This window comes from Oncorhynchus mykiss, chromosome 17, assembly GCF_013265735.2.
Source record: "Oncorhynchus mykiss isolate Arlee chromosome 17, USDA_OmykA_1.1, whole genome shotgun sequence".
NCBI classification, from domain to species: Eukaryota; Metazoa; Chordata; class Actinopteri; order Salmoniformes; family Salmonidae; genus Oncorhynchus; species Oncorhynchus mykiss.
In genome coordinates, this window is record NC_048581.1 from 5890471 (window position 1) to 5916746 (window position 26276).

At 41.7% G+C, this 26276-nt stretch overlaps 1 protein-coding gene across 1 annotated transcript in view; it reads left to right on the forward strand.

Annotated features, from left to right (window-relative positions):
• Nucleotides 1-18074, forward strand: part of LOC110513250 (guanine nucleotide-binding protein subunit alpha-12-like) — a 34657-nt gene extending 16583 nt beyond the window's left edge. Inside the window, exons 3-6 of the mRNA XM_036947954.1 lie at nt 14683-14733; nt 16216-16416; nt 16880-17086; nt 17804-18074. Of these exons, the coding sequence (XP_036803849.1) occupies nt 14683-14733; nt 16216-16416; nt 16880-17086; nt 17804-17965 (621 nt within the window). The 3' untranslated portion in view covers nt 17966-18074. The remainder of the gene's footprint in view (nt 1-14682; nt 14734-16215; nt 16417-16879; nt 17087-17803) is intronic.
• The last annotated feature ends 8202 nt before the right edge of the window (nt 18075-26276 follow it).

A 26276-nucleotide genomic window follows, 5' to 3' on the forward strand; every position in this document is an offset into this window, starting at 1 on the left:
GTAGAGGCTATATAATTAGATAGTATTGTTGAAAGCTGTGCTATAGTTGTTCATTCTAGTTATTTTTGAAAAGTCCCAACAACTTTAGGACAACACCTTTGTAGGCTAGAATATTTGGGAAATTAGCTACTGTTCATAACCTTAAACTCGTCTTAAAACGTTTACGACAGGCAGGTAAGAATAATGAGGATAGGTTATTGGACATTTGGTTTTAGACCTCGCATAGAGAGATCTTCCCGGCCCGCATGGGTCATATCTTTCTTAATGAGCTGTAACTTGAATAAACTCGTTTTTTTCCGAAAGGCTATTGATATAGTTGGTTCTGTCATTACTAGTCTGATATACCTTATGTTGTCAGGTTATTGATATAGTTGGTTCTGTCATTACTAGTCTGATATACCTTATGTTGTCAGGTTATTGATATAGTTAGTTCTGTCATTACTAGTCTGATATACCTTATGTTGTCAGGTTATTGATATAGTTGGTTCTGTCATTACTAGTCTGATATACCTTATGTTGTCAGGTTATTGATATAGTTGGTTCTGTCATTACTAGTCTGATATACCTTATGTTGTCAGGTTATTGATATAGTTGGTTCTGTCATTACTAGTCTGATATACCTTATGTTGTCAGGTTATTGATATAGTTGGTTCTGTCATTACTAGTCTGATATACCTTATGTTGTCAGGTTATTAATATAGTTGGTTCTGTCATTACTAGTCTGATATACCTTATGTTGTCAGGCTATTGATATAGTTGGTTCTGTCATTACTAGTCTGATATACCTTATGTTGTCAGGCTATTGATACAGTTGTTTCTGTCAAAACTAGTTCCCTGGATACCTTACGTTGTCAGGGTATTGATATAGTTGGTTCTGTCATTATTAGTTCCCTGGATACCTTACGTTGTCAGGCTATTGATATAGTTGGTTCTGTCATTACTAGTCTGATATACCTTATGTTGTCAGGCTATTGATATAGTTGGTTCTGTCATTACTAGTCTGATATACTTTATGTTGTCAGGCTATTGATATAGTTGGTTCTGTCATTACTAGTCTGATATACCTTATGTTGTCAGGCTATTGATATAGTTGGTTCTGTCAAAACTAGTTCCCTGGATACCTTACGTTGTCAGGCTATTGATATAGTTGGTTCTGTCATTACTAGTCTGATATACCTTATGTTGTCAGGCTATTGATATAGTTGGTTCTGTCATTACTAGTCTGATATACCTTATGTTGTCAGGCTATTGATATAGTTGGTTCTGTCAAAACTAGTTCCCTGGATATCTTACGTTGTCAGGCTATTGATATAGTTGGTTCTTTTATTATTAGTCCTGTGGATACCTTACGTTGTCAGGCTATTGATATAGTTGGTTCTGTCAAAACTAGTTCCCTGGATACCTTACGTTGTCAGGCTATTGATATAGTTGGTTCTGTCATTACTAGTCCCTGGATACCTTACATTGTCAGGCTATTGATATAGTTGGTTCTGTCAAAACTAGTTCCCTGGATACCTTACGTTGTCAGGCTATTGATATAGTTGGTTCTGTCATTACCAGTCTGATATACCTTATGTTGTCAGGCTATTGATATAGTTGGTTCTGTCAAAACTAGTTCCCTGGATACCTTACGTTGTCAGGCTATTGATATAGTTGGTTCTGTCATTACTAGTCTGATATACCTTATGTTGTCAGGCTATTGATATAGTTGGTTCTGTCATTACAAGTCTGATATACCTTATGTTGTCAGGCTATTGATATAGTTGGTTCTGTCATTATTAGTTCCCTGGATACCTTACGTTGTCAGGCTATTGATATAGTTGGTCCTGTCATTACTAGTCCCTGGATACCTTACATTGTCAGGCTATTGATAATGTTGATTCTGTTATTACTATTCCCTGGATACCTTACGTTGTCAGGCTATTGATAGAGTTGGTTCTGTCATTATTAATTCCCTGGATACCTTACGTTGTCAGGCTATTGATATAGTTGGTCCTGTCATTACTAGTCCCTGGATACCTTACATTGTCAGGCTATTGATATAGTTGGTTCTGTCATTACTAGTTCTCTGGATACCTTACGTTGTCAGGCTATTGATATAGTTGGTTCTGTCATTATTAGTTCCCTGGATACCTTAAGTTATCAGGCTATTGATATAGTTGGTCCTGTCGTTATTAGTTCCCTGTATACCTTACGTTGTCAGGCTATTGATCAACTTGGTTCTGTCATTATTAGTTCCCTGCATACCTTCTGCTGTGTACTGTCCTGCTGTGTACTGTCCTGCTGTGTGCTGTCCTGCTGTGTACTGTACTGCTGTGTGCTGTCCTGCTGTGTACTGTCCTGCTGTGTACTGTCCTGCTGTGTACTGTCCTGCTGTGTGCTGTCCTGCTGTGTACTGTCCTCCTGTATGCTGTCCTGCTGTGTGCTGTCCTGCTGTGTACTGTCCAGCTGTGTACTGTCCTGCTGTGTGCTGTCCTGCTGTGTACTGTCCTGCTGTGTACTGTCCTGCTGTGTACTGTACTGCTGTGTGCTGTCCTGCTGTGTACTGTCCTGCTGTGTGCTGTCCTGCTGTGTACTGTACTGCTGTGTGCTGTCCTGCTGTGTACTGTCCTGCTGTGTACTGTCCTGCTGTGTACTGTCCTGCTGTGTGCTGTCCTGCTGTGTACTGTCCTCCTGTATGCTGTCCTGCTGTGTGCTGTCCTGCTGTGTACTGTCCAGCTGTGTACTGTCCTGCTGTGTGCTGTCCTGCTGTGTACTGTCCTGCTGTGTACTGTCCTGCTGTGTGCTGTCCTGCTGTGTGCTGTCCTGCTGTGTGCTGTCCTGATGTGTGCTGTCCTGCTGTGTACTGTCCTGCTGTCCTGATTTGTACTGTCCTGCTGTGTGCTGTGTACTGTCCTGATGTGTACTGTCCTGCTGTGTACTGTCCTGCTGTGTACTGTCCTGCTATGTACTGTCCTGCTGTGTGCTGTGTACTGTCCTGATGTGTACTGTCCTGCTGTGTACTGTCCTGCTGTGTACTGTCCTGCTATGTACTGTCCTGCTGTGTACTGTCCTGCTGTGTACTGTCCTGCTGTGTTCTGTCCTGCTGTGTACTGTCCTGCTGTGTGCTGTGTACTGTCCTGCTGTGTACTGTCCTTCTGTGTACTGTCCTGCTGTGTACTGTCCTGCTGTGTGCTGTCCTGCTGTTTGCTATCCTGATGTGTGCTGTCCTGCTGTGTTCTGTCTTGCCATGTTCTGTCCTGCTGTGTTCTGTCCTGCTGTGTTCTGTCCCTAATAGTAATAATAGTAATAATAGTAATGATAGTAGTATTAATAGTAATAATAGTAATGATAGTAGTATTAATAGTACTAATAATAATAATAGTAATGATAGTAATATTAATAGTACTAATAATAATAATAGTAATGATAATAATAGTAATAATAGTAATAATAATAATAATAATAGTAATAATAATAATAATAATAGTAATAATAATAATAGTAGTAATAATAATAATAATAGTACTACTAATAATAATAATAATAGTAATAATACTAATAGTAATAATACTAATAGTACTAATATCTTCTAGCTTTTATCTCAAGACCATCAGACTGTTAAACAGCCACCACTAACATTGAGTGGCTGCTGCCAACACACTGACACTGACTCAACTCCAGCCACTTTAATAATGGGAATTGATGGGAAATGATGTAAATATATCACTAGCCACTTTAAACAATGCTACCTTATATAAATGTTACTTACCCTACATTATTCATCTCATATGCATACCTATATACTGTACTCTATATCATCGACTGTATCCTTATGTAATACATGTATCACTAGCCACTTTAACTATGCCACTTTGTTTACATACTCTTCTCATATGTATATACTGTACTCGATACCATCTACTGTATCTTGCCTATGCTGCTCTGTACATCACTCATTCATATAGCCTTATGTACATATTCTTTATCCCCTTACACTGTGTACAAGACAGTAGTTTTGGAATTGTTAGTTAGATTACTTGTTGGTTATTACTGCATTGTCGGAACTTGAAGCACAAGCATTTCGCTACACTCGCATTAACATCTGCTAACCATGTGTATGTGACAAATAAAATTTGATTTGATTTGATTTGATTTGATTTAAATAATAATAATAATAATAGTTATTATAATAATAATAATAATAATAATAATAATAATAATAATAATAATAGTAATAATAATAATAGTTATAATAATAATAATAATAATAATAATAATAATAATAATAATAGTTATTATAATAATAATAATAATAATAATAATTATAATAATAATAATAATAGTAATAATAATAATAGTTATTATAATAATAATAATAATAGTAATAATAATAATAGTTATTATAATAATAATAATAATAATAATAATAATAATAATAGTAATAATAATAATAGTTATTATAATAATAATAATAGTAATAATAATAATAATAATAATAATAATAATAATAGTAATAATAATAGTAATAATAGTAATAGTAATAATAATAGTAATAATAATAATAATAATAGTAATAATAATAATAATAATAGTAATAGTAATAATAATAGTAATAATACTAATAGTAATAGTAGTATTAATACTAATGCTGCAGTGTCAGATGTTTATCATGTTTGTAACACCTGGATCACATGCGGACCCAAACGGAAGTCACACCTATTTAGCTCCAGACGCCATATCATGTGAGCCACTCTCAGGAGGGGAAAGGTCACACTCTGGAGATGGAGAGAGAGAGGGAGAGATATGAGAGAGGGAGAGAGAAAGACTGTTGAGATTGACCTTGGTTAGCAAACGAGGCTGATCTTGTCATTAGTCACAGTGGATAATGCTAGCATGCTAACGTGATACACAGAAGACAACTTGGTTCCTGTTCAGATAAACAGAACAAGACAGAGTGAATCCTCAGACTGCAGCTGCCTTTCAGGCTTCTCTCTTTCTCTGTGTGTATTTTTCTCTCTTCTTCCATCTCTTTCTCTCTTACTATCTTTATTTTTCTTCCTCTCGTTCTCTCTCTCACCCTCTCTCCTTTTCTCTGTCTGTCTCTCTACCCCTCTATCTTTATTTATGAAATTCTTTATTTTTCTCCCTCTCATTCTCTCTCTCACCCTCTCTCCTTTTCTCTGTCTGTCTCGCTACCCCTCTATCTTTCTCTCTGAGAGGTTTTTCCGGTTACCACAGCCCAGCTTTCCCAGGAAACTTTGGATCCCAGCCAGAGAAAAAGAGAGCGAGAGAGAAATAAGGTTGGGGGAGGGGAGAGGGATTGAGAGAAACAGGATGACTGGGAGAAATGGAGAGAAGGGAGGAGTAGAGAGATAGAGAGAAAACAGAAACGACTGACAGCCACCCACAGCACACACCCAGCAGCATACCACCCTGCATACCACCCAGCAGCATACCACCCTGCATACCACTGCTGGCTTGCTTCTGAAGCTAAGCAGGGTTGGTCCTGGTCAGTTCTTGGATGGGAGACCAGATGCTGCTGGAAGAGGTGTTGGAGGGCCAGTAGGAGGCACACTTTCCTCTGGTCTAAAAAAAATATCCCAATGCCCCAGGGCAGTGATTGGGGACACTGCCCTGTGTAGGGGTGCCGTCTTTCGGATGGGACGTTAAACGGGTGTCCTGACTCTCTGAGGTCATTAAAGATCCCATGGCACTTATCGTAAGAGTAGGGGTGTTAACCCCGGTGTCCTGGCTAAATTCCCAATCTGGCCATCAAACCATCACGGTCACCTAATAATCCCTAGTTTACAATTGTCTCACTCATCCACCTCCTCTCCCCTGTAACTATTCCCCAGGTCGTTGCTGCAAACAGATGAATACAAAAATATTTTTTTAAACACACAAGTTGGAGAACGTCACAATTGATAAGAGATTGAATCCTGTTATGCCGGAATCTGATCGTGCCGTCGGCTATGTGCCAATTAAAGGTAATTAACGATGTAGCTGACATATGCAGCGTTTACTGTTAATGCCAACGAGGGGAACATTCCCTTTAAAAGGTGCCCATAAGGAATGATCGAATCAGGCCCTTACTCTATCTTAAAGATACATGGGCCTGTTCACTGCAGTAGGGAGGAGAGAGACAACAGAGATAAACACTGTGGTGTGGGGCCTGTTCACTGCAGTAGGGAGGAGAGAGAGACAACACTGTGGTGTGGGGCCTGTTCACTGCAGGAGGGAGGAGAGAGAGACAACACTGTGGTGTGGGGCCTGTTCACTGCAGTAGGGAGGAGAGAGAGACAACACTGTGGTGTGGGGCCTGTTCACTGCAGTAGGGAGGAGAGAGACAACAGAGATAAACACTGTGGTGTCGGGCCTGTTCACTGCAGTAGGGAGGAGAGAGACAGAGATAAACACTTACTGTGGTGTGGGGCCTGTTCACTGTAGTAGGGAGGAGAGAGACAACACTGTGGTGTGGGGCCTGTTCACTGTAGTAGGGAGGAGAGAGAGACAGAGATAAACACTTACTGTGGTGTGGGGCCTGTTCACTGTAGTAGGGAGGAGAGAGACAACACTGTGGTGTGGGGCCTGTTCACTGTAGTAGGGAGGAGAGAGAGACAGAGATAAACACTTACTGTGGTGTGGGGCCTGTTCACTGTAGTAGGGAGGAGAGAGACAACACTGTGGTGTGGGGCCTGTTCACTGTAGTAGGGAGGAGAGAGAGACAGAGATAAACACTTACTGTGGTGTGGGGCCTGTTCACTGCAGTAGGGAGGAGAGAGAGACAGAGATAAACACTTGCTGTGGTGTGGGGCCTGTTCACTGCAGTAGGGAGTGTGTCGTAATTATTTAATTATTATTTAAAGTTTAAGATTTTTATTTTTTTTAGTCGGGGACAGCCCTAGTGTGTGTGATAGTTATGAGCAACGTCGAATCCAAAAGCTCTCAAAACAACCACCGGGTTCCCATTGCAACCAGGAGAGAGAGAGAGAGAGAGGGAGAGAGAGAGAGAGAGGGAGAGAGGGAGAGAGAGAGAGAGAGAGAGAGAGAGAGAGAGAGAGAGAGAGAGAGAGTGTGTGTGAGAGGGAGGGGGAGGGGCCAAACAGTCTATTCAGACCTCGTCTAGTAGTAAAGCCTCTAATCTGACCAACACAAACTGTGAATGGAGTTCCATTCCAGCTGGCTTACTCACTCACACCACAACTACACCAGTTCTATCCATTGATTGGTTTAACCCACCAGAAACCTGTTTTGATTGGTCAGCTGTAATGCATCTGCTGTGACAGGCTTTAGTCATTGGTTTTTCCTCAGTTCCCCCCAATGTTACATGTTTTATTAACTTGGTTCATAAATTATATACAAAAAAAACATGCCATCTCTCTATCTCTCATCCCCTCTCTCTCCCCCTCCCTCCCTCTCTCCCCCTCCCCCTCTCTTCCTGTCTTCCTGAAATAGAGAGGAAACCTCAGTCCATCTGCTTACTCAGTCTTTAAAACCCTCTGTCAGCATTTTCACCGTTGACTAATAAAGTTATTTTAGTTTTGAAATGGTAACTTCAGAGAAAAAAATACTCTTTTGTCTCTTTCTCTCTCTCCCCCTCCCTCTCACACTTTCTCTCTCTCCCCCTCCCTCTCACACTTTCTCTCTCTCCCCATCTCTCTCTCTCTCTCTCTCTCTCTCTCTCCCCATCTCTCTCTCTCTCTCTCTCTCTCTCTCTCTCTCTCTCTCTCTCTCTCTCTCTCTCTCTCTCTCTCTCTCTCTCTCTCTCTCCCTCTCTCTCTCTCTCTCTCTCCCTCTCTCTCTCTCTCTCTCCCTCTCTCTCTCTGTCTCTCTCTCTCTCTCTCTCTCTCTCTCTCTCCCTCTCTCTCTCTCTCCCCACCAACAACATTTCCTGGTTGTTAAAACTCTTAATAGTTTTCCTAATTTCAGTTTTTATGTGACCAAAAACAAGCAACTATAATGTAGACCGGGAAGCATAGAAATAGAGCACATAGAACATATCTACTGCTTATTAGACTTGCTTTTCATGAGAAATGACAGATCTATAACTTACATTTCTATCTGAATTTGGTCTGGTCACTGAGCAGACTTCTATTCCAGAGGTGGCCAACCCTGCTCCACTGATCTACTGGCTGAGTAGACTTCTATTCCAGAGGTGGCCAACCCTGCTCCACTGATCTACTGGCTGAGTAGACTTCTATTCCAGAGATGGCCAACCCTGCTCCACTGATCTACTGTCTGAGTAGACTTCTATTCCAGAGATGGCCAACCCTGCTCCACTGATCTACTGGCTGAGCAGACTTCTATTCCAGCCCAGAAAATAGCACTCTTGATGATCAACTCTTTAGATGTGATGATGAGTTGGTAATCGGGTGTGTTATTGCTGGGCTGGAAAAGAACCCTGCACAGCCAGCAGCTCCCGTTGTAACCAGGTTAATACACTGTGTGGGATGTTTAACTGTATAACTGTATACAGCATTCTGTTAAACATAGGTGGGCCAACACATATAACCCAGGGCACATAGGATATACCCTTCGTCTCTTGGGACGTTCATCGGGACCTCTCTCTTCATCTGCCAACGGGCTTTCTTTCACAGCATTCCATAGCCGAGGACAGATTACATCACAAAGAAACAGGCTTCATTATACTCCAATGAGACGGCACTGAATAGTATGTTGCCATTATCTCTCTATCCTCGTAGTTTAACCCTCTAGGGACTGGATAATTTGTTCATAATGACCTGTCCAGTGGCCTACCATTCTCCCGTTACTGACAGCTGAAGCGGCAATGTCACCCTCTTCCATGGCCGTTATCTACAAAATACATTTGGAGACTATTTTTAATTTTACAATGATTACATCAAGATAGCTAGCCAATAGGAAGTTAGCTAGCTGATTACATTTAATTCACTTAGCTAAACAGTGTGTAAAGTTAGCTAGCTCGCTAGTTAGCAGCTCAGTGGAGTATACAAAGTGGCCTACTGTAGCCAGCTAGCTAGTTAGCAGTTCAGTGGAGTCTACAAAGTGGCCTACTGTAGCCAGCTAGCTAGTTAGCAGCTCAGTGGAGTTAGCCTATAAAGTGGCCTACTGTAGCCAGCTAGCTAGTTAGCAGCTCAGTGGAGTCTACAAAGTGGCCTACTGTAGCCAGCTAGCAGCTCAGTGGAGTTAGCCTATAAAGTGGCCTACTGTAGCTAGCTAGCTAGTTAGCAGATTAGTGGAGTCTACAAAGATGCCTACTGTAGCCAGCTAGCTAGTTAGCAGATCAGTGGAGTCTACAAAGAATGTTAGAAATGTAACATATAATCAAAATATGTTCGGTGTGTTTTTGCACCTACCATTCTCCCGTTACTGACAGCTGAAGCGGCAATGTCACCCTCTTCCATGGCCGTTATCTACAAAATACATTTGGAGACTATTTTTAATTTTACAATGATTACATCAAGATAGCTAGCCAATAGGAAGTTAGCTAGCTGATTACATTTAATTCACTTAGCTAAACAGTGTGTAAAGTTAGCTAGCTCGCTAGTTAGCAGCTCAGTGGAGTATACAAAGTGGCCTACTGTAGCCAGCTAGCTAGTTAGCAGTTCAGTGGAGTCTACAAAGTGGCCTACTGTAGCCAGCTAGCTAGTTAGCAGCTCAGTGGAGTTAGCCTATAAAGTGGCCTACTGTAGCCAGCTAGCTAGTTAGCAGCTCAGTGGAGTCTACAAAGTGGCCTACTGTAGCCAGCTAGCAGCTCAGTGGAGTTAGCCTATAAAGTGGCCTACTGTAGCTAGCTAGCTAGTTAGCAGATTAGTGGAGTCTACAAAGATGCCTACTGTAGCCAGCTAGCTAGTTAGCAGATCAGTGGAGTCTACAAAGAATGTTAGAAATGTAACATATAATCAAAATATGTTCGGTGTGTTTTTGCACCAAATCTAAATTCTCCAGACGGTGGTATGGCAACGTGAGACTAGAGTGTAGTGTAGTGTGTGTGTGTCTGTCTGCCTGTGTATGTAGTCTGTGTTAATCTCCTCAACGCTGGGAATTCCCCCTCTCCCCCACTCCTGGCCCCTCCCCTCTGACTTTGTTTCCTGTGGCGGTGACATCACAGGTCAACCTTTGGGTCATGGGGGTTGCGTTTCCTGTTTGGCACGGCAACATAACGGTTCACGGCCGTTCGTCCAATGGGGTCCGTTTTAGAACACGACTCTGTGACAAATTATTATTAATTTATAAGACAAGTTGGAATCTCATTTGGAGAAGACAAACTGACATTTACAATAAGACCAGACCAGAGCCCATCAGCTAAATGAAGGACGGATTGAAAGAAGAACAGTGGAAAGAGGAATAGTTTTGAAAAGAGGAATAGTTTTGAAAAGAGGAATAGTTTTGAAAAGAGGAATAGTTTTGAAAAGAGGAATAGTTTTGGAAAGAGGAATAGTTTTAAATTAGAGGAATAGTTTTGGAACGAGGAATAGTTTTAAATTAGAGGAATAGTTTTGGAAAGAGGCATAGTTTTTGGAAAGAGGAATAGTTTTGAAAAGAGGAATAGTTTTGGAAAGATGAATAGTTTTAAATTAGAGGAATAGTTTAGAAAAGAGGAATAGTTTTGGAAAGAGGAATAGTTTTGGAAAGAGGAATAGTTTTGGAAAGAGGAATAGTTTTGAAAAGAGGAATAGTTTTGGAAAGAGGAATAGTTTTAAATTAGAGGAATAGTTTAGAAAAGAGGAATAGTTTTGGAAAGAGGAATAGTTTTAAATTAGAGGAATAGTTTTGGAAAGAGGCATAGTTTTTGGAAAGAGGAATAGTTTTGGAAAGAGGAATAGTTTTGGAAAGAGGAATAGTTTTGGAAAGAGGAATAGTTTTGGAAAGAGGAATAGTTTTGGAAAGAGGAATAGTTTTGAAAAGAGGAATATTTTTGGAAAGAGGAATAGTTTTGGAAAGAGGAATAGTTTTGAAAATGGCATAGTTTTGGAAAGAGGAATAGTTTTGGAAAGAGGAATAGTTTTGGAAAGAGGAATAGTTTTGGAAAGAGGAATAGTTTTGAAAAGAGGAATATTTTTGGAAAGAGGAATAGTTTTAAATTAGAGGAATAGTTTTGAAAAGAGGAATAGTTTTGGAAAGAGGCATAGTTTTGGAAAGAGGAATAGTTTTTGGAAAGAGGAATAGTTTTGGAAAGAGGAATAGTTTTTGGAAAGAGGAATAGTTTTGGAAAGAGGAATAGTTTTAAATTAGAGGAATAGTTTTGAAAAGAGGAATAGTTTTGGAAAGAGGCATAGTTTTGAAAAGAGGAATAGTTTTGAAAAGAGGAATAGTTTTGGAAAGAGGAATAGTTTTGAAAAGAGGCATAGTTTTGAAAAGAGGAATATTTTTGGAAAGAGGAATAGTTTTAAATTAGAGGAATAGTTTTGAAAAGAGGAATAGTTTTGAAAAGAGGAATAGTTTTGGAAAGAGGAATAGTTTTGAAAAGAGGCATAGTTTTGAAAAGAGGAATATTTTTGGAAAGAGGAATAGTTTTAAATTAGAGGAATAGTTTTGAAAAGAGGCATAGTTTTGAAAAGAGGAATATTTTTGGAAAGAGGAATAGTTTTAAATTAGAGGAATAGTTTTGAAAAGAGGAATAGTTTTGAAAAGAGGAATAGTTTTGGAAAGAGGAATAGTTTTGAAAAGAGGCATAGTTTTGAAAAGAGGAATATTTTTGGAAAGAGGAATAGTTTTAAATTAGAGGAATAGTTTTGGAAAGAGGCATAGTTTTTGGAAAGAGGAATAGTTTTGGAAAGAGGAATAGTTTTGGAAAGAGGAATAGTTTTGGAAAGAGGAATAGTTTTGGAAAGAGGAATAGTTTTGGAAAGAGGAATAGTTTTGAAAAGAGGAATATTTTTGGAAAGAGGAATAGTTTTGGAAAGAGGAATAGTTTTGAAAATGGCATAGTTTTGGAAAGAGGAATAGTTTTGGAAAGAGGAATAGTTTTGGAAAGAGGAATAGTTTTGGAAAGAGGAATAGTTTTGAAAAGAGGAATATTTTTGGAAAGAGGAATAGTTTTAAATTAGAGGAATAGTTTTGAAAAGAGGAATAGTTTTGGAAAGAGGCATAGTTTTGGAAAGAGGAATAGTTTTTGGAAAGAGGAATAGTTTTGGAAAGAGGAATAGTTTTTGGAAAGAGGAATAGTTTTGGAAAGAGGAATAGTTTTAAATTAGAGGAATAGTTTTGAAAAGAGGAATAGTTTTGGAAAGAGGCATAATTTTGAAAAGAGGAATAGTTTTGAAAAGAGGAATAGTTTTGGAAAGAGGAATAGTTTTGAAAAGAGGCATAGTTTTGAAAAGAGGAATATTTTTGGAAAGAGGAATAGTTTTAAATTAGAGGAATAGTTTTGAAAAGAGGAATAGTTTTGAAAAGAGGAATAGTTTTGGAAAGAGGAATAGTTTTGAAAAGAGGCATAGTTTTGAAAAGAGGAATATTTTTGGAAAGAGGAATAGTTTTAAATTAGAGGAATAGTTTTGAAAAGAGGAATAGTTTTGGAAAGAGGAATAGTTTAGAAAAGAGGAATAGTTTTGAAAAGAGGAATAGTTTTAAATTAGAGGAATAGTTTAGAAAAGAGGAATAGTTTTGAAAAGAGGAATAGTTTTGGAAAGAGGAATAGTTTTGGAAAGAGGAATAGTTTTGAAAAGAGGAATAGTTTTGAAAAGAGGAATAGTTTTGGAAAGAGGAATAGTTTAGAAAAGAGGAATAGTTTTGAAAAGAGGAATAATTTTGAAAAGAGGAATAGTTTAGAAAAGAGGAATAGTTTTGAAAAGAGGAATAGTTTTGGAAAGAGGAATAGTTTTGGAAAGAGGAATAGTTTTGGAAAGAGGCATAGTTTTGGAAAGAGGAATAGTTTTGAAAAGAGGAATAGTTTTGAAAAGAGGAATAGTTTTGGAAAGAGGAATAGTTTTGAAAAGAGGAATAGTTTTGGAAAGAGGAATAGTTTTGGAAAGAGGAATAGTTTTGAAAAGAGGAATAGTTTTGGAACGAGGAATAGTTTTGGAAAGAGGAATAGTTTTGGAAAGAGGAATAGTTTTGAAAAGAGGAATAGTTTTGAAAAGAGGAATAGTTTTGGAAAGAGGAATAGTTTTGGAAAGAGGAATAGTTTTGGAACGAGGAATAGTTTTGGAAAGAGGAATAGTTTTGGAAAGAGGAATAGTTTAGAAAAGAGGAATAGTTTTGAAAAGAGGAATAGTTTTGGAAAGAGGAATAGTTTTGAAAAGAGGAATAGTTTTGGAAAGAGGAATAGTTTTGAAAAGAGGAATAGTTTTGGAAAGAGGAATAGTTTTGGAAAGAGGAATAGTTTTGAAAAGAGGAATAGTTTTGGAAAGAGGAATAGTTTTGAAAAGAGGAATAGTTTTGGAAAGAGGAATAGTTTAGAAAAGAGGAATAGTTTTGGAACGAGGGCTAGTTTTCTGTGTGTGGGGAAGGGAGGAGAAAGGGGGGGTTGCTGTCTCTCTGTCTGGTTAATCCTTCTCTCTGTTTTCACACACACAGCTGTTTCCTGGGGTGGTGGATGTGAGCGAGGTTGTAATGTACCAGACTGAACTATCATACTAAATAACGTTAAACATCCTGTTTGGCTCAGTCGGTGTGGTGCATGTAAGACCAAAGGTCGTGGGTTTGATACAGCCTGGGGACACCTATTCATAAAATGGACCAATGACTTTGGATAAAAGTGTCTGCTGAACGCATTAATACGCTGATCCTGGGTCTGTTTAGGTGTTGTTCCCTTCAGAGGCATTGGGAGATTGCTTCATAGAGCCCCTGGAACGCATTAAGAAGCTGATCCTGGGTCTGTTTAGGTGTTGTTCCCTTCAGAGGCATTGGGAGATTGCTTCATAGAGCCCCTGGAACGCATTAAGAAGCTGATCCTGGGTCTGTTTAGGTGTTGTTCCCTTCAGAGATATTGGGAGATTGCTTCATAGAGCCCCTGGAACGCATTAAGAAGCTGATCCTGGGTCTGTTTTAGTGTTGTTCCCTTCAGAGGCATTGGGAGATTGCTTCATAGAGCCCCTGGAACGCGTTCAGAAGCTGATCCTGGGTCTGTTTAGTGTTGTTCCCCTCTTAGAGGCAGAACACAGGGTCAACACACTTTTATCAGAAAACATTGCTCTCTTTCTTACTCCCTCTTTCTCCCTTTCTCTCCCCCTCTGTCCCTCCCTCCCTTCTCTCTATCTGTGTCAGGGTTGAGTTTAATGATCAGTTTTGTTTGTTTGAACATTGTAGAGCATTCTAGAAGTCTCGGTGTCAACGTCATTTCCCACTGGACACACACTGGTTGAATCAACGTCGTTTCCCACTGGAAACACACTGGTTGAATCAACGTCGTTTCCCACTGGAAACACACTGGTTGAATCAACGTCGTTTCCCACTGGAAACACACTGGTTGAATCAACGTCGTTTCGCACTGGAAACACACTAATTTGAATCAACGTCGTTTCGCGCTGGACACACACTGGTTGAATCAACGTCGTTTTCACGTCATTTCAATGAAACTACATTGAACCAACGTGGAATAGACGTTGAATTGACGTCTTTGCTCAGTGGGAAGAGTGTTTGTTGTTGTGTGTGGTTGAATTATATAGCAAATACTTTCAGAAACTTGTGCTTGAGCTTTCAGCATGTCGTGTCCAATGGAAACAATGGAATAAAACGTTTAATTAAGTCAACACGACTGTCGTCTCTTCCTGTTCACAGAGTGAGTCGGTGAAATACTTCCTGGATAACCTGGACCGGATTGGCCAGCCGGTAAGTGGGCGGAGCTTCTTTACCTTTAACATTTAATGTCAGAACCTCTAATGCCACACCCCCCCCATCTGATAGTATTACTGACTATGTAATTACATTATTGTTGAATACTGTTGTTGTACATAAATACTGTTCATAAATGACAAACAAAAACAATCAAAGAGCATGATAATATTACTGTTCTCCTCCTCTCTCTCCTCTCTCCTCCATCCTTCCATCTCTCTCTCCTCCTCTCTCCTCCATCCTTCCATCCCTCTCTCCTCCTCTCTCCTCCATCCTTCCATCCCTCTCTCCTCCTCTCTCCTCCATCCTTCCATCCCTCGCTCCTCCTCTCTCCTCCATCCTTCCATCCCTCTCTCCTCCTCTCCTCCATCCTTCCATCCCTCTCTCCTCCTCTCCTCCATCCTTCCATCCCTCTCTCCTCCTCTCTCCTCTCTCCTCCATCCTTCCATCCCTCTCTCCTCCATCCTTCCATCCCTCTCTCCTCCTCTCTCCTCCATCCTTCCATCCCTCTCTCCTCCTCTCTCCTCTATCCTTCCATCCCTCTCTCCTCCTCTCTCCTCCATCCTTCCATCCCTCTCTCCTCCATCCTTCCATCCCTCTCTCCTCCTCTCTCCTACATCCTTCCATCCATCTCTCCTCCTCTCCTCCATCCTTCCATCCCTCTCTCCTCCTCTCTCCTCTATCCTTCCATCCCTCTCTCCTCCATCCTTCTATCCCTCTCTCCTCCTCTCTCCTGCATCCTTCCATCCCTCTCTCCTCCATCCTTCCATCCCTCTCTCCTCCTCTCTCCTACATCCTTCCATCCATCTCTCCTCCTCTCCTCCATCCTTCCATCCCTCTCTCCTCCTCTCTCCTCCATCCTTCCATCCCTCTCTCCTCCATCCTTCCATCCCTCTCTCTCTTCTCTCCTCCATCCTTCCATCCCTCTCTCTCCTCTCTACTACATCCTTCCATCCATCTCTCCTCCTCTCCTCCATCCTTCCATCCCTCTCTCCTCCTCTCTCCTCCATCCTTCCATCCCTCTCTCCTCCATCCTTCCATCCCTCTCTCTCTTCTCTCCTCCATCCTTCCATCCCTCTCTCTCCTATCTACTACATCCTTCTATCCCTCTCTCCTCCTCTCTACTACATCCTTCCATCCCTCTCTCCTCCTCTCTCTTCCATCCTTCCATCCCTCTCTCTCCTCTCTCCTCCATCCTTCCATCCCTCTCTCCTCCTCTCTACCCCTCCCCTCTCTCCTCCATCCTTCCATCCCTCTCTCCTCCTCTCTACCCCTCCCCTCTCTCCTCCATCATTCCATCCCTCTCTCCTCCTCTACTCCTCCCCTCTCTCCTCCATCCTTCCCTTCCTCTCTCCTCCTCTCTGCTCCTCTCTACTCCTCCCCTCTCTCCTCCATCCTTCCCTCTCTCCTCCTCTCTGCTCCTCTCTACTCCTCCCCTCTCTCCTCCATCCTTCCATCCCTCTCTCCTCCTCTCTCCAGAACTATATCCCTAGTCGGCAGGACATTCTGTTTGCACGGAAGGCGACTAAAGGAATCGTAGAACACGACTTTATCATAAAGAAGATTCCGTTTAAGATGGTTGATGTGGGGGGTCAGAGGTCACAGAGACAGAAATGGTTTCAGTGCTTCGACGGAATCACATCTATACTGTTCATGGTGTCATCATCCGAGTACGACCAGGTAGGCTACAGACAGACAGACAGACAGACAGACAGACAGACAGACAGACAGACAGACAGACAGACAGACAGACAGACAGACAGACAGACATACATACATACATACATACATACATACATACATACGTACGTACGACCAGGTAGGCTACAGACAGACAGACAGACAGACAGACAGACAGACAGACAGACAGACAGACAGACAGACAGACAGACAGACAGACAGACAGACATACATACATACATACATACATACATACATACATACAGACGTACGTACGTACGTACGACTAGGTAGGCTACAGACAGACAGACAGACAGACAGACAGACGTATGTCCAGGTACACCCAACCACCAGACCTGAGTATATGAGGTGCGGATGTAGCTGGGAGGTTTTGGGGGTGAAATCACATCTTCAGTTTTAGAGTCAGCCGGAAGGGAGACATTTCTCACCTCCTCTCCCATAGGTTCTGATGGAGGACCGGAGGACCAATCGGCTGGTAGAGAGCATGAACATCTTTGAGACGATCGTGAACAACAAGCTCTTCCTCAACGTGTCCATCATCCTCTTCCTCAACAAGACTGACCTGCTGGTGGAGAAGCTAGGCCAGTCTGACATCACTAAAAACTTCCCAGAATACAGGGGAGACCCTCGCAGGCTGGAGGATGTACAGGTAGGATTTAACACACAGGACCTATAGGTAGGATCTAACAAACAGGACCTACAGGTAGGATCTAACACACAGGACCTACAGGTAGGATCTAACAAACAGGACCTACAGTTAGGATCTAACACACAGGACCTACAGGTAGGATCTAACACACTGGACCTACAGGTAGGATCTAACAAACAGGACCTACAGTTAGGATCTAACACACAGGACCTACAGGTAGGATCTAACACACTGGACCTACAGGTAGGATCTAACACACAGGACCTACAGGTAGGATCTAACAAACAGGACCTACAGGTAGGATCTAACACACAGGACCTACAGGTAGAATCTAACACACAGGACCTACAGGTAGGATCTAACACACAGGACCTACAGGTAGGATCTAACACACAGGACCTACAGGTAGATTCTAACACACAGGACCTACAGGTAGGATCTAACACACAGGACCTACAGGTAGGATCTAACACACAGGACCTACAGGTAGGATCTAACACACAGGACCTACAGGTAGATTCTAACACACTGGACCTACAGGTAACACATACCTGACCAGGTAAACACACCTGCCCAGGTAAACACACCTGACCAGGTACACAAACACACCTGACCAGGTACACACACAAACACACCTGACCAGGTAAACACACAATCACACCTGACCAGATACACACAAACTCTCAAACCTCTGTCTCTCTCTCTCTCTCTCTGCAGGCGTTCCTGGTGCAGTCGTTCAGTCGTAAGCGGCGTAACCGTGGGAAACCTCTGTTTCATCACTTTACCACGGCGATCGACACGGAGAACATCCGCTTTGTGTTCCACGCTGTTAAAGACACCATACTGCAAGAGAACCTCAAAGACATAATGCTGCAGTGATACACACATTATATACACACACACATTATATACACACACACACACATTATATACACACACACACATTATATACACACACACACATTATATACACACACACATTATATACACACACACATTATATACACACACACACATTATATACACACACACATTATATACACACACATTATATACACACACACACATTATATACACACACACACACATTATATACACACACACATTATATACACACACACATTATATACACACACATTATATACACACACACACATTATATACACACACACATTATATACACACACACACACATTATACACACACACACACATTATATACACACACATTATATACACACACACACATTATATATACACACACACATTATATACACACACATTATATACACACACACACATTATATACACACACACACACATTATACACACACACACACATTATATACACACACACACATTATATACACACACACATTATATACACACACATTATATACACACACATTATATACACACACACACATTATACACACACACACATTATATACACACACATTATATACACACACACACATTATATACACACACACATTATATACACACACACACATTATATACACACACACACACATTATATACACACACACACATTATATACACACACACATTATATACACACACATTATATACACACACACACATTATACACACACACACATTATATACACACACACACATTATATACACACACACATTATATACACACACATTATATACACACACATTATATACACACACACACATTATACACACACACACATTATATACACACACATTATATACACACACACACATTATATACACACACATTATATACACACACACACATTATATACACACACACACATTATATATACACACACACACATTATATACACACACACACACACATTATATACACACACATTATATACACACACACATTATATACACACACATTATACACACACACACACATTATATACACACACATTATACACACACACACATTATATACACACACACACACATTATATACACACACACACACATTATACACACACACACACACACATTATATACACACACACATTATATACACACACACACACATTATATACACACACACATTATATACACACACACACACACATTATATACACACACACAGACACACATTATATACACACACACAGACACACATTATATACACACACAGAGACACACATTATATACACACACACACACATTATATACACACACACACATTATATACACACACACACACATATTATATACACACACACAGACACACATTATATACACACACACAGACACACATTATATACACACACAGAGACACACATTATATACACACACACACACATTATATACACACACACACATTATATACACACACACACACATATTATATACACACACACATTATATACACACACATTATACACACACACACATTATATACACACACACACACATTATATACACACACACACACATTATACACACACACACACACACATTATATACACACACACATTATATACACACACACACACATTATATACACACACACATTATATACACACACACACACATTATATACACACACACATTATATACACACACACACACACATTATATACACACACACACACATTATATACACACACATTATATACACACACACATTATATACACACACATTATACACACACACACACATTATATACACACACATTATACACACACACACATTATATACACACACACACACATTATATACACACACACACACATTATACACACACACACACACACACATTATATACACACACACATTATATACACACACACACACATTATATACACACACACATTATATACACACACACACACACATTATATACACACACACAGACACACATTATATACACACACAGAGACACACATTATATACACACACACACACATTATATACACACACACACATTATATACACACACACAGACACACATATTATATACACACACACACACATTATATACACACACACACATTATATACACACACACAGACACACATTAAATACACACACACACACACACATTATATACACACACACACACACACACATATTATATACACACACACACACACATTATATACACACACACACACACACACATTATATACACACACACACACATTATATGCACACACACACACACATTATATACACACACACACACATTATATACACACACAGACACACACATTATATACACACACACACATTATATACACACACAGACACACACATTTTATACACACACACACATTATATACACACACACATTATATACACACACACACTCATAGTTTCTAGACACACACGTTATACACATACATACACACACACACACACTAACATTATATATACACACATTATACAGGTATTATATAGAGCCCCCCCCCCCCCCCTCCTGTGTTTGTAGATTATAGAACCACTAGAAGGGAGGATTTCCCCTTCTGAACAGCGGTTCATCGTGGATGGACCAGACCGGCTGCCATTTTGGTCTTCTGTGGACCCTTGATGGACTGGATGTTAGAGTCACCTGCTCCGGAAGTTCTGCAGTTGTTTCATGCCGTCGGCCATTTTACTTCGACTAGATGGAATTTGCCGCCATTTTGACAGTTCTTGTGGATTTTTAGAACTACATCCGTTCTAGAATTGATCTGTTCTCGAATTGATCTGTTCTAGAATGTATATTTCTATGACCTGAGTAACCACTGCACTGAGAAGCAGACAGACAGTCCTCCTGAACTCTGGACTCTGACCTGTGGAATAGTCAATAGGTCAATACAGGGTCATTATCTGTGGAACCCTGAGAGGTGAAAGGTCAAAGAGGCCTGACCTGTGACCCTGGGGATCGTAGTGGATTATGGGAACTGCAGTCTCAGGACGAGGAAGACTCTTAATGACATCACTGATATGATGACATTGTGGATGACATTATCACAGCAGGAGACCAATCATAGGACTGAGAACTCGTCTAACATCCTGCTTGTCTCCAACTTCTTACATCAGAGATAGACAGAGACACTAAATAGAGAATTAAGAGTTGGTAGAGAGAGAGAGACAGAGAGAGACAGAGAGAGAGAGAGAGAGAGAGAGAGAGAGACAGAGAGAGAGAGAGACAGAGAGAGAGAGAGACAGAGAGAGAGAGAGACATAGAGAGAGAGAGAGAGAGACTAAATAGAGGAGGAAGAGTTGGTAGAGAGAGAGAAAGAGAGACAGAGAGAGAGAGACTAAATAGAGGAGGAAGAGTTGGTAGAGAGAGAGAAAGAGAGACAGAGAGAGAGATCAGTCCAGTCATATGTTATGTGATCATCATCGTGTTGCACAAGTGTTCCTCTTGGTGAACTTAAAGTGAGTTTGTCTCTCTCTCTCTCTCTACTCCCCTCCCCCTCTCCCTCCTCCTATCACATGTTGACGATATCAGTACATCATATTCAGGACAGAAACTCTTAATGTGAGTTTGTCTCTCTCTCTCTCTACTCCCCTCCCCCTCTCCCTCCTCCTATCACATGTTGACGATATCAGTACATCATATTCAGGACAGAAACTCTTAATGTGAGTTTGTCTCTCTCTCTCTCTCTACTCCCCTCCCCCTCCTCCTATCACATCTCTCTCTCTCTATTCTGTCGCTGTAACCACTGCCCCCTCTTCCTCTCCTTTCCTCCGCTGCCCCCCCCCCCCCCCCCCCCCCGCCCACACAAAGGAGTGATTGTACCCCCCTCTCCTTCTCTGTTGTGGCTGGAAAGATGAATTAGTGACTCTGAGGGTAAAGGAACCCCCTACCCTTACACCAGAACATCTAGTCTAACTAGTCTAACTAGTTACCAACACTACCTTATAACCACTGTTCCTCTCTCTGCCTCCTCTCCAGACACGGTCCCTCTCTCTGCCTCCTCTTCTCCCTCTCCAGACACTGTCCCTCTCTCTGCCTCCTCTCCTCCCTCTCCAGACACTGTCCCTCTCTCTGCCTCCTCTCCAGACACTGTCCCTCTCTCTGCCTCCTCTCCTCCCTCTCCAGACACTGTCCCTCTCTCTGCCTCCTCTCCAGACACTGTCCCTCTCTCTGCCTCCTCTCCTCCCTCTCCAGACACTGTCCCTCTCTCTGCCTCCTCTCCTCCCTCTCCAGACACAGTCCCTCTCTCTGCCTCCTCTCCAGACACTGTCCCTCTCTCTGTCTCCTCTCCTCCCTCTCCAGACACTGTCCCTCTCTCTGCCTCCTCTCCAGACACTGTCCCTCTCTCTGCCTCCTCTCCTCCCTCCCCAGACACTGTCCCTCTCTCTGCCTCCTCTCCTCCCTCTCCAGACACTGTCCCTCTCTCTGCCTCCTCTCCTCCCTCTGCAGACATTGTCCCTCTCTCTGCCAACCTCTCCTCCCTCTCCAGACACTGTCCCTCTCTCTGCCTCCTCTCCTCCCTCTCCAGACACTATCCCTCTCTCTGCCTCCTCTCCTCCCTCTCCAGACACTGTCCCTCTCTCTGCCTCCTCTCCTCCCTCTCCAGACACTGTTCCTCTCTCTGCCTCCTCTCCTCCCTCTCCAGACACTGTCCCTCTCTCTGCCTCCTCTCCTCCCTCTCCAGACACTGTTCCTTCTGTTTATGTGTGTATATAGCCTACTGTGTGTATCCGTTCTCTGTGAGTGTGTATGTAGCCTACTGTGTGTATTCGTTCTCTGTGAGTGTGTATATAGCCTACTGTGTGTATCCGTTCTCTGTGAGTATACTGTAAAACTGTGTCAAAACACACTACTACTATCACCACTAACCCCAACGTTACCCTGACGTTTGTACAGTTCCATTGTTGTATCTTCTCTAACTGTTGTTGTTGTTGTTGTTGATTGCACTGGATGAACTCTCATATAGCGAAATTGATTGGGGAAAAAAACAGATTGTTCTGGAATAACAGAAGAGAGGAGGTGTTGTTGTGCACATGTATTGGTTGGTCTGTGTTTGTTTTTCTACTGGCTAGCCTTGGTTCTGTTCTGAGCTGTGTTTGTTTTTCTACTGGCTAGCCTTGGTTCTGTTCTGAGCTGTGTTTGTTTTTCTACTGGCTAGCCTTGGTTCTGTTCTGAGCTGTGTTTGTTTTTCTACTGGCTAGCCTTGGTTCTGTTCTGATAAATACAACACTGTGTTTGTTTTTCTACTGGCTAGCCTTGGTTCTGTTCTGAGCTGTGTTTGTTTTTCTACTGGCTAGCCTTGGTTCTGTTCTGATAAATACAACACTGTGTTTGTTTTTCTACTGGCTAGCCTTGGTTCTGTTCTGAGCTGTGTTTTTCTACAGGCTAGCCTTGGTTCTGTTCTGAGCTGTGTTTTTCTACAGGCTAGCCTTGGTTCTGTTCTGAGCTGTGTTTGTTTTTCTACTGGCTAGCCTTGGTTCTGTTCTGAGCTGTGTTTTTCTACAGGCTAGCCTTGGTTCTGTTCTGAGCTGTGTTTGTTTTTCTACTGGCTAGCCTTGGTTCTGTTCTGAGCTGTGTTTGTTTTTCTACTGGCTAGCCTTGGTTCTGTTCTGAGCTGTGTTTTTCTACAGGCTAGCCTTGGTTCTGTTCTGATAAATACAACACTGCAATTCGCTGACCCCACGCCTCACTGTCTCCTTATTGTGTGTTTGTACTGGGTTAGTGTGTGTGTGTGTGTGTGTGTGTGTGTGTGTGTGTGTGTGTGTGTGTGTGTGTGTGTGTGTGTGTGTGTGTGTGTGTGTGTGTGTGTGTGTGTGTGTGTTTCAAACACGGTCAAATGCTACAGCTTTCAGGTGAGTCACAGAGGTTTGGATATTTTCTTTATTGGTAAAATACATAAGAAGGGGCCTCCCGAGTGGGGCAGAGGTCTAAGGCACTGCATTGCAGTGCTGCAGGTGTCACCACAGACCTGGATTCGATCCCGGGATGTGTCGTAGCCGACCGGGAGAACCATGAGGCGGTGCACAATTGGCCCAGCATCTTCCTGTTTCGGGAAGGGTTTGTCCGGCCGGGTTTGTCCTTGTCACATTGCGCTCTAGCAATTCCTTGCCGGGCGGATGCACGCTGACTTCCGGGTTAAGCGAGCACTGTGTCAAGAAGCAGTGCGGCTTGGCCGGGTCATGTTTCGGCTCTCGGGCCTTCGCCTCTCCCGAGTCCGTATGGGAGTTGCAGCGATTGGACAAGACAGTAACTAATATTGGATATTACGAAATTGGGGAGGAACTAACTGACCTTGGATCAGTCTATGGATGCCCGTTTATTCCAAACCTGACAGACTGACCTCAGCATCGACCTTAGCAGAGACACTAGCTAACTGACCTTGGATCAGTCTATGGAGGCCTGTTTATTCCAAACCTGACAGGCTGACCTCAGCATCGACCTTAGCAGAGACACTAGCTAACTGACCTTGGATCAGTCTATGGAGGCCTGTTTATTCCAAACCTGACAGGCTGATTACACTGCGAGCGTTGCAAAATACATTTAGAAATCTATATTATTCAATAATTGCAGCCACACTGCTCGCGCGCGCCAACGAGTGTCTGCGTTGCCAAGGGCTTTAAGGGCTTCTATTTGTGACGCAGATTACGCTGCAAGTCCTGCCTCTCCCATCTCCTCATTGGAGATTTATAGAAGCAGGTACTCACGTGCCATCTCCTCATTGGTTATATCCACGTAGGTGACTGAAAGACCAACGGAGACACGAGCTAATTTATGAAAATTGTCCATTGCAATCTAAAGTCCAGAGGAGAAAAAGCTTGGAAGGAGGAGAGATATTATATACATGGTACATATACTAGTACCGTATATATATATATATATCTATATATTATTATATACAGCTTGGAAGGAGGAGAGATATATATATGGTACATATACTAGTACTGTATATATATCTATATATTATTATATACATGGTACATATACTAGTACTGTATATATCTATATATTATTATATACATGGTACATATACTAGAACTGTATGTATATGTCTATATATTATTATATACATGGTACATATACTAGTACTGTATATATCTATATATTATTATATACATGGTACATATACTAGTACTGTATATATATATATATATTATTATATACATGGTACATATACTAGTACTGTATATATATATATATATATGATTATATACAGCTTGGAAGGAGGAGATATATATATATATGGTACATATACTAAGTACTGTATATCAAGGTCCTAAATGATATCTTAACCGCCATCGATAAGAAACATTACTGTGCAGCCGTATTCATTGATCTGGCCAAGGCTTTCGACTCTGTCAATCACCACATCCTCATCGGCAGACTCGACAGCCTTGGTTTCTCAAATGATTGCCTCGCCTGGTTCACCAACTACTTCTCTGATAGAGTTCAGTGTGTCAAATCGGAGGGTCTGCTGTCCGGACCTCTGGCAGTCTCTATGGGGGTGCCACAGGGTTCAATTCTTGGACCGACTCTCTTCTCTGTATACATCAATGAGGTCGCTCTTGCTGCTGGTGAGTCTCTGATCCACCTCTACGCAGACGACACCATTCTGTATACTTCTGGCCCTTCTTTGGACACTGTGTTAACAACCCTCCAGGCAAGCTTCAATGCCATACAACTCTCCTTCCGTGGCCTCCAATTGCTCTTAAATACAAGTAAAACTAAATGCATGCTCTTCAACCGATCGCTACCTGTACCTACCCGCCTGTCCAACATTACTACTCTGGACGGCTCTGACTTAGAATACGTGGACAACTACAAATACTTAGGTGTCTGGTTAGACTGTAAACTCTCCTTCCAGACCCATATCAAACATCTCCAATCCAAAGTTAAATCTAGAATTGGCTTCCTATTTCGCAACAAAGCATCCTTCACTCATGCTGCCAAACATACCCTTGTAAAACTGACCATCCTACCAATCCTCGACTTTGGCGATGTCATTTACAAAATAGCCTCCAATACCCTACTCAACAAATTGGATGCAGTCTATCACAGTGCAATCCGTTTTGTCACCAAAGCCCCATATACTACCCACCATTGCGACCTGTACGCTCTCGTTGGCTGGCCCTCGCTTCATACTCGTCGCCAAACCCACTGGCTCCATGTCATCTACAAGACCCTGCTAGGTAAAGTCCCCCCTTATCTCAGCTCGCTGGTCACCATTGCATCTCCCACCTGCAGCACACGCTCCAG